The sequence below is a fragment of the Myripristis murdjan genome, chromosome 14 (assembly GCF_902150065.1).
Source record: "Myripristis murdjan chromosome 14, fMyrMur1.1, whole genome shotgun sequence".
NCBI lineage: Eukaryota > Metazoa > Chordata > Actinopteri > Holocentriformes > Holocentridae > Myripristis > Myripristis murdjan.
Window position 1 is genome coordinate 4,983,193 of NC_043993.1, and position 13,866 is coordinate 4,997,058.

At 42.4% G+C, this 13,866-nt stretch overlaps 1 protein-coding gene across 1 annotated transcript in view; it reads left to right on the forward strand.

The window, feature by feature from the left end:
• The first annotated feature begins 544 nt into the window (after positions 1-544).
• nsd1b (nuclear receptor binding SET domain protein 1b) overlaps positions 545-13,866 on the forward strand; it is a 36,222-nt gene continuing 22,900 nt past the window's right edge. Inside the window, exons 1-7 of the mRNA XM_030069037.1 lie at positions 545-660; positions 1,978-2,906; positions 6,924-7,065; positions 8,029-8,201; positions 8,554-11,629; positions 12,791-12,903; positions 13,295-13,574. Of these exons, the coding sequence (XP_029924897.1) occupies positions 1,995-2,906; positions 6,924-7,065; positions 8,029-8,201; positions 8,554-11,629; positions 12,791-12,903; positions 13,295-13,574 (4,696 nt within the window). The 5' untranslated portion in view covers positions 545-660; positions 1,978-1,994. The remainder of the gene's footprint in view (positions 661-1,977; positions 2,907-6,923; positions 7,066-8,028; positions 8,202-8,553; positions 11,630-12,790; positions 12,904-13,294; positions 13,575-13,866) is intronic.

Consider the following 13,866-nt stretch of genomic DNA (forward strand, 5'->3'; position numbering starts at 1 on the left):
CTTTGGGTTAATAATTGATACTTATAATTAGGAGGAGGGGCGGGGCGTCTTGTTCTTTTTTTTTCTCTTTTTTTTTTTTTTTTTTAAATGTCGCCCGTGGTCATCTGATGCCTTTTGGTGGCTGACAGCACTGTGTTTTTATGTTTTAATTTTTTTATTTAATTTTTTATTTTTTTGTTGTTGTGATTGGGGGGGATTGATGGCCCCTTCTGTGCTCCATGCTGTGGACCGGCTGGGGAGGGAGGCAGTGGTGACGACTGGCAGTGCGCACAGACTTGCAAAAGAAGAGGAGGGGGGGGGGCAGCAAGTCTGCAGGCAGGAAATAGCCATTTGATAGGGCAATAATCCATATTGTACAGAGTAAAACGGAGAATTACAAAGTTGTAGTTATCACAAAGCAGAGGGGGAGTGTCGCTGGAGCAGCCCAACACGTCTGTATTTCTGATCCAGGGGCCGCTGGACCAGACTATAGCGCATGTAGAGAGGAGGAGGAGGAGGAGGAGGAGGTGGTGGGGGGTGTGTACGTTTCACAGGATCCAGGCCTAGTAGTATTGCCGCTGGGATTCTCCTCATCCGCTTTCAAAAAATTGGAAATTAGCGCATTTAAATGAAAAAATGAATAGGTTGAGGGTTATTTTTGCGGTGGCCGACACCTGAATGGTAAGATTCTTGCGGCAGATCCTGTGTCATTTGGCGTTTTATCCGTGATTTTTTTGTTGTTTGATGCCCATACATCTGACGGAGGGAAGCCTGTATGTGTGTATGTGTGTGTGTGAGTGTGTGTGTGTACGAGTTAGTGTGTATGTGTGTGGTTGTGTAGGTGGTAGGTGAACTTGGTGTGTGTCGTTTCTGCATGTTATGTGGCGTTCCTGTTTCTGTCTTGTGCACTACTGCAAGCCACTGATGACACACGCGTTACACTTACACACGCACGCACACATACACGCACTTACACACACACACACACACACACACACACACACACATACATACACACACATATACACACACACACACACACACACACACACACACACACACACACACACACACACATACACACACACACACACACAGCCGGGTCCATTTTAATCCTAATCAGGGACAATCGTGATTTTTCGGCCCAGTGTTTTCATACCGGGTTTATCCCCTCTGAGCGTCGGCGCGGTTCTGTTGCCTTATTTTTGAGATGACGCGCAAGAATATTCCTATAATAATCATATGTGGGGTTTATAGCGTGTCCGTGGTACCCGGTAGTGAGTTTACAGGCTACTGACCTTATCGCACTTGATGTCATGTTCATCTCCCGTGACATCGCGATAATATTCCCATCGGGATTGAATAGTTTTCCTGTGGTGTTTGCGCAGTATCGTTCTAAAATGTATTATAGGATTATTACAGCTCGACTCCATTCCTCGTTATTAGCGGTAGGCTGTTGTGCACTAGTGTGTCTGTTTACCTTTTTCCTCCCTTTAGATGTAATGAAGGCAGACTATCGTGTCTCTGCGCGCTAGATGTGTAAATTCTGTGATCAGTCATTTACCTTCGTCGGTCACTTTCAGCTCTATCTAATTACACGCGGTTTGGGATGACTTAACCTGTACCCATGTGATAGCGTTTTACTGAACGATAGACATGATGCCAGTGTCTGCTGCGAATAACAGCCGAAGTATCCGGATGATAGTTTATTTTTAAAGACGATGCAGGGAAATCAGCTCATTTATTGGAACATTATTGGCGTGTTATAGAGATGCTAGAGGAGAAGAAATTACATGCAATCTAATAGAATCACTGTAATATACCAAAGACACTATAGAAGTCCCTATAGGATTATTATAAGAATATTATAATGAATTTCCATCAGGGATGTAACATGTTATTGACATATATCATTTCTCCATGTTGACAAAAAATGTTGACATTGATTGACAAGCTGTGTTTTAACCTCACACAAATAATTTTTCTGTATATTTACAGGGAGGAGCCATGCCAGCATGAGCGGCCCTCACAAAGGGTCCAGCAGAGGGACTCCTCACTCCAGCTGCCCTTTGACCTCTGGCCGTGACCTCTCCACTCCCCCCACTGCCTGCTCGTCCTCCTCCAGACACCATGAGCACTGGACTGGACTAACCATGGCTGCTGCCACCTCCTCACTCAAACACATGTCTGTGTATGGGTTCACGCAAAGGGAGCACTCCTCTTCCTCCTCCTCCTCCTCCTCCTACAGCCCTCTGAGGCGGCTGCAGCACCTCACCACCATGGTGAGCCAGCCTGACCTGGTCCTGCCGGAGAGGGAGGAGAAGAAGGAGCGAGGAAGCGGCTGGGAGTGGGAGGGGAACAAGAAGGAGAGGGTGAAGGAGGCGCAGAGGGGCTCCTGGACTGACTGCACTACCAGGGATTACTCTCACACCCGGAGTACAAGCAGGGAGAACACGTTTGGTGATGCCACTGAGGGACGTAAACCACCCACAATCCTGCCAGGAACTAGAGACGTGCCAGCGTCCAACCAGAGTGATCCTGCCACCTTGGAGAAAAAGCCAGATGGCTGTTTCTCTGGCCCGCCCAGCCCAGCCTTCTCCCTTGACAGTAACAGTCCCTTTGCCAACGGCTTCCTCCACTTTGAGTCGTCTTTATTTGAGGACGACGATGACAATGGTGACAGCGCAGAAGGGCAGGAAGCCGCATCACCCATAGCTGACAAACATGAGAGGGCGGGGAACACTGTGAAGTCCACTCATGGGGTCTTAAATCCGGACTCCACGAACCCAGCCTTGTCGTCGACCAAGGTCGTGACCCGGTCCCAGTGCACCGGTCAGCGCAGGAGGTACTGGGATGGGTCAGATGACGACTGGGAGAGCGACACTGAGTCCTTCCTGTTTGGGAATAGCCCCTCGAGGCATTCAATGGCAAGTTTTACTGCTGTTTTGAACAAGTGTGCTGCAAAAGTGTGATTTTTTTTTCTGTATTTCAGGCTCTCTGCTGCACACAACTCCCATTCTTATCTAACTGAGATTGCTGCTTTACTGACTTTGTAGGCCTTTTTTGCTTTCCTGATCACGTCCCTGCTAGAGGCACTTGCATCTTTTCTTACTGGTGTGGACAAAGACAAAATGAAGACAAGGTTAAAAAGCGGGCTCGCACAAAGCATTACTGCTCCACTTGGCTTTGACACCAAACTCCATCTAAATACTACTCTATGTAACGTGGAACTTTTCAGTATCACTCAATAGCGTGTCTGAATCTTTTTGATGTAGAGGCACTTTCCAGCACATAAGAAGTTGGTATTTCAATCAAATCTCAACTTATGATGTGTTTGGTACCCAGCATGGTCTCCACCAAACCCCTCATAATAAGGCTGGATCAGTGCATTCATGATGAAATTGTCTTCTTGTGTTAAAGGGATAAGTGCAAGGGTTAGTTCACAAATATGTATTGTGTTACAGATGCCACACTTGCAGACCTTTTTCCTACCAAGACTCCAGAGCAATGGTGAACACATTTTTCTTTAACAAGCCAGACAATTACATCTAAAATCTAAATTTTATTTAAATACAAACTGCTGGGTGGATTGCTCGTATGTGAGGATCCTGAAGATCCTCATGATTCAGAAACTGTCTTGAGTGATGTCCTGCAATGTTTGCTGATGAAAAATGGCCACGTCACATACAGGAGCATTTTAGATTGAGTCTTGTAAGACAAACATGGGGCGACTTCCCATATGCATTCCATTACAATACTGATATAAGAGATATTTCTGCAAGATAGACAGTGTTTGAACCTTGAGAATGGGAGGATGGCTGTTGATAACATGAACTCACAAGTTTTCACCTGATTTTGGGTGTTATGGTCAGAGGGCTTGCCTGGTGACCACGGAGGATCTGTGTGAAGCATAGAGGCATAGAGAGCAGTATATGAGGGAAGAATGTTGTGGAAATATTCTTTGCTTGAAATGTGAAAGGCAGAATGACTAGGATTTATTGGTTGTGGTTTGTAAACATAACATTCAAAGTGGGACCCTCCCTCTCGGCGAAGCTAACTGTCAGCCAGCACCAGGCACCGGCACAGGCCAACACCATGTCACCCTTCATGCCCATCTTCTTTTTTCCTTTCTCATGTCCTCTATTCCACAGTCCAGATTCCTGGTTTTCAGAGTTTCCTATTGGATGTGATGCTATCAATCTGGCACAAAACAAGAAAATACAAGCAGAGTGGATCATATGTGATTAGTGAGAGGGATTGTTTTTGAACCTGTATTGTTGTGGTATGATTCACTGCGATGTAAAGAAAAGCTCAATGGTGCTCTTGTTCCTTTCAATGGAAGTAAATTGACAGCAGTACAGGTTTGAGGAGCAGTAATCCTGTGTGCAGGCCCACTCTAGGAATCCTAAGCCTTACTACTGACCTTTACCAAGTACTTCAAGGAAAAATCCAAGGTATCTAAAGGGAAAAGATCCATCATCATCCAGTCATTTAGTGGCTTCCAAGAGTTATTTTGTGATGACACGCTGTAATTTACTTCCCTCATCCTGCCTTATGTACCACCTATGCATCGGTTAGTGGTTTACTACATTTCCCAGAATGCCCTTTGAAAACCCACAGAGAACAAGTGAGAAATTGTTGCTTTCAATCAAAGGCAGATACAGCGACACATATATTTAGCTAGTCAGCCAACTTTGTTGTGAGCATTCAAACCACAACATGCCTTGTGTGCAGCATGTATGTCTGCCTTTCTCCAGTCTTTAAACTGTACTTGAGCAAATGTTATGTAGGATATCACTCATGAAAAATTGAAGTAGACTTGGATAAAGCAGGCTGAAGCAAATTAGGCACATTTAAACAGTAAATTACTAGTAAAACTTTATGGTGAAATAACTCCTGGAATACCCTGAACCTCAGAGTTTGATGATATAATGCTGTGAGAGAGGACTTTTCCATTAACCGCCATGCCATGGCTTTTTTTTTTTTTCCTGTGGTTGGCAGAAAATGACCCTGCCATGGTTACATCACAGCTGCAGCCGGGATCAGCTCTGTGTCCCATCCCGCTACATGCCAGTCATAACTCAGGCCTGCTTGTTCCGTGTGCCTGTCCACTCAGCCTGCTGCTCTGAGCCAGTCCAAAGTGTAGGCAAGAGATAGATACTAAGCACTAGTGATAATGAGTGTGAATGTGTCTACATGCACATTTATATTCCCAGTGTAAGACTTAACCCAGCTGATCACCTACTCAGGATTTGGTGTTTACATTGAACAGTCAGTAACCATTTTTACCATTAACCATTTACCTGTTTACATGGAAATAGCCTTAATATTCTGTTGGTTGCACGCTGCATTCATACAGTGGCTTTTCATTCTGATGGCCTTGACTCCATGAAAGCTGCTCTTGCACTGTTTGTAAAACCCAACGAGTGGGATGCCAGAATATATTGGATAACACTGGCAGCTTCCATATTTTAGATGTAGATATTTAGGTTAAAGACTTATCTCTGCTATCAGAATCAGAAATACTTAATTGATCCCTGAGGGGAAATCAGTTGCAGTTGCTCAGTTCTCCAGAAAACAATGAAATCATAAGAAACAGAAAAAGAAATAAGATAAATAAAAATACAACTTTGTAAAAAGTATTTGCATATTGTATAAAGTATATGTATTATGTATAAAGTTATATCAAAAGTATGTGCATTGTGTGCATTTAGTGTAAATATGTGCATTGAACCTACAAAATATTACGACAATATATACAGAAATAAGAAATTGAGCATAATATTGCCAATGCTGTTTACATGCACCACTTTATAAATGAAATATTTAGTTATCCCACATATAAAAGTGCATGTAAACACAGTCATTGCAGCATTACTATATCTTGAAATGATAAAAAAAAAAAACAACAACAACAACAACAACAAAAAAAAAACATTAAATTGTTGGTCAGGTTAAAAACATTGCTTAAAAATATTAGCATATTTGAACAATGAACATGTACAGTTGTGATGAAAGTTTTGAATCATGAAGTTCAGACTGATTTGTGGATATATAGCACTTTGGATTAAAGTCCTTGCCTTTTGAAAAAGTTGTCATAACATTTGTTACCACAGCCCCCACCATTTATGTAAGACATCTAAGTAGATTTATGTTAAGAACTGTTACTGTACATTGACCTAAAGCTTATTGGCAGTTGCATTTCCATTACTACTGACAGTTCAGTGAGTGTAAGTGTGGGCCTGTACTTGAGCTAAAGGCCTGGGGAGGTCAAGCGAGGTCAGGAAATTCCCTCATAGCTTAATAGATCCCAGCAGCCTCCATTTCATTTGGCTCATAGCCTCAGAGTGGGCTTACGCCTCTCAGGGATGACAAGAATCTGTGTTGTGATTCCTGTGATTTTAATGATGTTCAGGGAATGTAATATTTCAAGATTTTTTTTCCCTGAAAATTTTGAACACAGCACTGTCGTTCATGTCTAATAGTCTTGTTTTTTCTGCCATTTTACTTATTTGTTCTTTCTTTTTATGTGATCACATTCTTGGTGTTACAGTTGAATATTCCGTAAATTTATTTATCTTTATGGTAAAATACGTTTGAGGACTAGTAGGGTGTTGAAGACAGGGCAGACATAAGTGAAAGCACACTGTTGAATTATAACATGAAAGATTACGCAAAATGTCTGTATATTGATGTTTTGGCAAGTAGAGAAAATGCAAGTGTGCAGTGGAGTGGGTCATTCGACACTAACATGTTGGACTAAGAGTGACTGCCACTGTAGCTCTGATACAGAACATTTTATGAAAATCATAAGGTTTCATGATTTTCACAAATTAAATTACATTCTTGCATCAGAGTTGCGGATGTGCAGACTAACTTATATTCATTTTTTATTTATTTTTTTTTTATCTTGGTTTCTTCTTCTCTTGCCATGTTGCCTGCAGCAAAGCAGCCCAAAGAAAAGGATCCTGCCGCCTGTGAAGTTTTTAGAGGGAGAAGTCATATGGGCAAAGTTCAATCGAAGACCGTGGTGGCCTTGTGAGGTGGTCGTTGACCCTGAACAGGGAATCTACCACAGAGTGAAAGGTAAGCTGGCCTCCAGCATTAATCACTTACCTTGACATTACGTGGAGAAATGTATTGTGTATGGGTTTGTTTTTTCAGTTAAGCTACAGGACCACTCTGTAACTTAGTTTAAAAGCTGCATTGTGCAATACAAGGGGTGGATGAAGTTACAAAAAGTTTATGTTCAATTTAAAAAAAAAAATACACAAATAAATAAATTAAGTCTAAGTATTCTATTCCTAAATAATGTCAGCTCCCTCCCAGATAGGATGCTGATTGTTGTTTGGATTGTAGGTCACGTACAGGTCACCAAGCAGGGCCTTTATGCCACAAAGTTTTCAAAATATTAGCAAAAGACTGCGAATGAGACAAAAATGAGTTTAAAATAGAAACTTAAGACATTTAGAATAAGACTATAAATTCCTCTTATTGTAATCAGTCATATTATATTGGTGACCTCAAAAAATAGAGATCGTATTGCATTAATACACATCACTATTTGAACCTGTTATTTCAAGTACAAGCATCCCCTGACACTGAGATTTTTAATATATTAGAAGTGTTTGTGTACTTGAACATTTGGCCTTGGGCATTTGTTTTCGTATGGATTTCTGTAGTTAAAATGTAAGCATTAATTTGGAGTCTCCCACTGATTAGGCAAGCTGGAGCAAATGCTATGTTTTGGTGATTTGGTGCGTTTGAATCTGGCTCTCCCATGTTTCTAGTCACTCAAATGCTACGACCACTTGTTTTCAGGTAACAGTCAGTAGGTTTGTCCATGTAACAACCAGTGTTTTAAAGCCCTTACATTTATAGGCATATTTTTTTTTCCCTGTTATGTGTGCTCCATATACAGGATGATGTCTGTAACATTTACTTGTAGGAATTGCATTTCAGTGCAGGTTTTTAAAATGGCAGAGGGGCAGAGAACAACCAAAACTAAGGGTGACATAACACTAAACGGCTGATACTGTCTTGTTTCAGAGCCCAGTGACCGGCCTTGTCGGCTTTACCATGTCAGGACCTTTGGGGAGCCGGTGGAGTTGGCCTGGGTGGAAGGGAAAGCCATTCACACTTTCAAGGGAGGCTTTGAATTCGAACAGCTCCCTCTACTGCGCCGGAGGGGCAAGCAGAGGGAGGAGAACTACAAATATACTGTAATTATTATTTTATGAATGATGTGTCACTCCTTATTCAATGTTTGTCTGAAGTAGTAGTAATTTTTACAGTGTTAGTTTTTTTATTGTATCATTTTGTATTTTTCATCATCATTAGCAGCTGGACAGTATTGCCGTTAGAAAGTTCTCACACCAAGTTTAACAAAAACAAAAAGTACATTTTAAGGCTTTTTAAGAATTTAAGACTTTAACATTTAAGTTTTTAAGACTTTTTTCTGTTAAGAATAATTTGTGTAATGATTGAACAATATTTTTGTGGACTGCTGGCCTCGTTTATGTGCACAACTAATTAACTACAAGGTTTATGAAGATCCATTCTCTCTTTCTACAGATTGCTAAGCGTTATCAGGACTCTTGGAAATCCAGCGTGGCAGAGGCTGAAACTGTTCTCCCAGACAGACCCAAAATGGCTTCCTGCATATCTTCCTCCTTAGATGAGGCCTTCCATAATGGCTCCACACCAGATAGAGAGAACAAAGCCCATATAACCCTTCCTCCCTCCACTTCACCTGTCCTCACTCCACCTGAAGCATCTCATATGACCAATGGAACCGTGTCGTCCCCGATAACAACTCCAGAAAAGCCAAGCATTTTAAGAAGGCCTCCTGGCAAGAAGAAACCAAATAAACCGTCAAGGGACATAAGCAGTAAACACTCCAAAAAGACATTTCACAATAGTCCAGACCAGTCAGCGAGGGATGCGGGAGAGTGCCCATATTCTGATCTGGACTCAGTCCCTAAGATTTTATGTCCTAAAGCACTTGAACGCCAGTCCAAACTGGTCCCAGCTCCACCTTTGGTTGCAGTTGTCAAAGAGGTGAAGAAACAGCCAGAGATTCAAAGTGGTTTGTGGTTCAGCAAAGCTGGCAAAGACAGACGACCTAAAACAACCAGTCCTATACCAGACCGTACTCTCTTTAGTAAGGTGCCCTGTAAGAAAAAGGCCTCATCTATTGTCAGTAAAAAGACAATGGCTGCTAGTGTCACGTCCAGTGTGACTGGTGTGCCTGCTGACCAACCAGGATGGTCAGACAAGCACAAGACCCCAGTATCTCCTGAAACTGACATGCCCTCAGACCAATCAGGACATTTGAAGGGTAAAAGCACGTTGGTTGTTACTATGCCTTCTGGTATAACCGGAGGGTCCACTGACCAGTCAGGATTGTTGGACAAGCATAAGACCCTGATCTCTGTTGAGACTGACATGCCCCCTGATCAGTCTGGATTTTCAAAGAGTAAAAGGACTCCAGTCAGTAATGTGACTGTCAGTGTGACTGGCATACCTCCTGACCAGTTAGGCAGCTCAGATGTGAAAAAGACCCCAGTCCCCACCGTTGTGCTCAGTTCCATTGACCAATCCAAACTTTCAGAGGTTAAAGAAAGCCTGGTTTTCACTCAGCTTATTGGACAATCTGACAAGATGGTCAACAAAAAGGCCCCAGCAACTGGCATGATTTCTGACCAAGCAGAAAAAATGGAGAGTAAAAACTTCCCAGTTTCTGGTTTAAAGGTCAGCATCACTGACCCATCACGGAGACAAGGGAAGCAGAAAACCCTCGTCTCTGAGTCTGCCATGCCCATTGTCAAATCAGCACGTAAGGACACAAAGGGGAAGAGGACATCAGACTCCAGTATAATTGTCAGTCCCACTGACCAACAAGGACAGACAAAGCCTGAAATGACACTAGATACTAATGTGACTACTGTGTCTTCTAACAAGTTAGCTAATTCAGAATCTAAAAAGTCTTCAGTTGCAAGGTTAACCACTAGTTGTGTGACTGGTCTGCCTTGTCACCAATCAGAATCGTTAGAAGGGAAAACTCTTCCACCCTCCAGTGTGACAAATATGTCCGCTGATGAGTTACACAGCCCAGAAGACAAAAAGGTGGCAGTTGCAAAAGTGAGTGCTAGCAGTGTGGCATATTTGTCCCTTAACCAGACAGGATGGTCAGAAGCTAAAAAGTCCCTAGCCTTCGATGTGGCAAATGCATCTTCCGATCAATTTGGCAGCTCGGAACTTAAAAATACTCCCATAACTAGTGTAGCTTATAATAAATCTTCTCTACCCTCTCATGAAGTTGGAAATTTAGCTGCTAGTAGTGCTCCTGTATCCTCCATGTCAGTACATTCATCCTCCAACAAATCAAAGAAAACTTTAGATGATTTCAAGGAAGTTCTAGACAAAGTAAATAAAGGTCTTGATGAGCCGCCCGCTCACCTCCCTGCTAGCAACCGGCTGATGACCAGGGCCCTGAAAGCCATGCAGGAGGCTGAACAGAAAAAGCGTGAAAAGGCCCTCAAGGAGGCTGAGCAGAGGAAGCTCTCAAAACCAAATTCATGCTGTGCCGCACAAAACTCAACTTGGATACCAGAATCCAAACTGGACTTCTGTTCTAAAATGAAATCTCTAAAGAGTGATTATGATGACAGTGGTGGTTATGATCAGAACAAAACTTTTTCAAGCTGCAGCACTCCTCCCTATTCTTCAGTGTTATCCGATTCAAATGACTTTGAGGCTGACGTAAAGAGCGAGGACGAGGACTTCTCAATATCCCCAACTCCACCAATGGACTTCATACCCCTGACCTCTAGAGTAAAGACAAAGAAAGAAAAGTCTTCCTCTGACTTATCCTCATCCTCACCCTCATCACCCTTTTCTTTTATGAATAACCTGAAAGACCTGGAGGAGATATCCTTCCAGTCCCTTACGAAGGAGAGTGATGGGAAACCTATCTCATTCAAACCAGACACAAACTTCAAGTTCAGCACTTTTCTTATGCTGCTGAAGGACTTGCATGACACTAGAGAACGAGAAGGGGCTCCCTTAGAGCTGGAGATCGGGCCACCAAGTGCCCATGTTAAGGAGGAGCCCTTAGTGATGCCAACGTTGCCTGTGGAATCTTCTCTCACAGGCCAAGATCAACAAATTAAACATATCAATGACAAATGTAAACCTAAGTCAAGTCCAAAAAAAGAAATCACACACACACAAGATAGCGCAGGTCAATCCTCCAAAAGACCCTGTAACAGAAGGAGCAGCTCCACTGTGGGGAGAAAGAAAGCCAACGCCAAAGTGCCTTGTCGTCCAGCAAGGTCAGGACCTGGATACCCAGGCATGGAGGCCTTGCCGGGAAAACAGTCGTCCTCGGGCATGCAGGCCAGTGCTTGGGAGAGACTCATCCAAGACAGAGGTAGTGAGGGTGGAGTGGAGGAGGAGGAGGAGAATTGCAGCAGAGCAAAGGAGAAATTACAGAACTCGGTGCCTTTGGAGCAAAGGGTCTCTGATGCTGTGCTGCTCTCTCAACCAAAGGCGGGTCTGGAGCAGACAAATGGCCTTATTGCAGACTGCACTGAGATGAACGCAAACTCGGTGCACAGCACTGGAGGAAACAGGGAGGCTCCTGTGGGTAAGAGAAGTCAAGATTAGAGTCTGACCAATTAATTGAAGTCCAGCTTGACCCAAAGCCCGAAAAATTTCTGCCCAACCTTGTGTTAACTTGAGCTTGCAGGGATAGGAGATTACTCTAGCAAGACAAGTGAGTCTCGTAAGGTTATCACTCTGCAATACACATCTGGCCTTCCACTGCTGATAGGAGGTTAAAAATAGGGCAGGTCCACACACAAACTGGATGGTCCAGTTACAGTTTTGGAAACTGATCCAAGGGGGTGATGTAAGCAAGGTGCAGCACAGTGGGAAAGTAAACAATAATGTCAGCAGTGGAGTATGGTAGCCTTGGCCATATACCAGAAGCCATATGTTCTGTCATTTCAAGACTGTAGTGCATAAATGTATTAAAAGACAAATAACTGTGCCGAAAGCTTTCGTCAGAGGAAATGTTTTGGCTCTTCATATTGGATTCAGTATTACCAGCTTACCGCTACATACAGATGGTAAATATAGCTCCCATGTTTTAAGCTGCATACCACTGTTTACCAACTAGACTTGTGATTGTGAGAGAACTGTGTTCTCTCACAGCACGCTGTGTTGAGGTCATATGATGTGCGGTTCGGATTGGTTTGAGCATTTGTTCAGGGATTTGTGGCTTGAAACTCATCTGGATCACAAGGATAAACAGAGGCGAAGGACCAGTAGCCTCTTTTCAGTCTGAGTCTGACTTGAAGTGTGTTCACACTAAGCATGTTTGGAGAAGTTCATTCAAACACTCAGTTTGGTTCGTTTGGGAAGGTGAGAACAGTATAATTCAGATCCAGATAGAACCAATTAACCCCACTAGGGCTGCCTGATATGATGAGTGTTGGTCCACTTCAGGCTTGTTTTGGTTTTGCTTATTAGGAAGTATAAGTAATCCAAATTAAGCATTTTGAAATAGGAAAATGTTTTTTTGGGTATAAGGAGACTAACAATGAGATCGGAAACTCTGAAAGCCAGAAATGAGTATGGACAGGGGCTCATATTTTTTCCTGTGTTCTTAACTGTAAATCATGTTATAGACTATATGGTGAAATGTTTGAGCAATATTTTAAATACTAAATGTAGCATTTCACATACTGTAAACAACTGAGGAATCAAAACAACTACAATGTCCTCTCTCATGTGTCTTCTTCAGCACATAAACGAATCAGAAAACCAAGCAAAAGGCTGATCGAATGGACTGAAGAGTATGATCAGATTTTCTCCACAAGGAAGAAAACCAAAAAGCCTCTCAAGTCAATTGGAAAGGTAAAAATTACACAAAGCAAGATGTAATATAACTATGTAAACAGGGGCTGTGTTATATATGTAAAATACCACGGTATCAGTAATCTGCCAGTGCATTTTTACGGCAGATTCTAATTCTGAATACTAACTTTTAAGCATTCTCTTATCTAAACCTTTATTTTTTCTAGATGGTTGACTTTGGACCAAAATGATTGAGATAAAATCAAATTTTCTCTATTAGAGCATTCTAGGATGCTTTGCTTTTGAAAAATTCTTTGGCACTATTTAATTAAATTTTCTTTGATTGTGATGCTGGCCAAATGCTTGATACCGGTATCAGTACTGTGGCATCTTCAAATGGTGTATGATATAACAGTCACTGAAAATGAACACTCCACGTTTATTTTCTCAGGCGACTCAACCCATCAACACCACAGCCGATCCACCGCTATCAGACAAGGATGCACATGATAATGATGCACATGACCATCCTGCCTTGGACTTACTTCCTGAAATACAGACGCCACCTCCTGAAGAAGTCACTTTAACAGCAGCCTCAGAACTACAAGTTTCCAGTACTGAGAGTTCATCTTCCCAAGCACCAGTGCTTTCCATTGACACACTAACTCCGCCCCCTGAAGTTGAACCCTCCCTGTCAACGGAAAGAACAGAGACACTCGTCAAAGACGATGGTAAGGCAGTGTTTGTATGTCAATTTTTTTTTGCAACAAGCTGCATTCAGAATCATACTGCAAAACAAAATAAACTGCTTCAAATATATACTGATGTGAAGTGTTTTTAAACAACATTTAGTCGAGGTTTATAACTGCATTTAAAGATCTTTGACAGTCTTGTTGCAGGAGACTTAAAACCAGTCATAAGACAACCACAGGGGATTTCACCTGAGCAGCTTTTTGAGCCCTCAGATAGCATGTCTGGATGTCAGCTGTCAAAATTGGTTGGGGTTCAATTTCAATTCAAGAT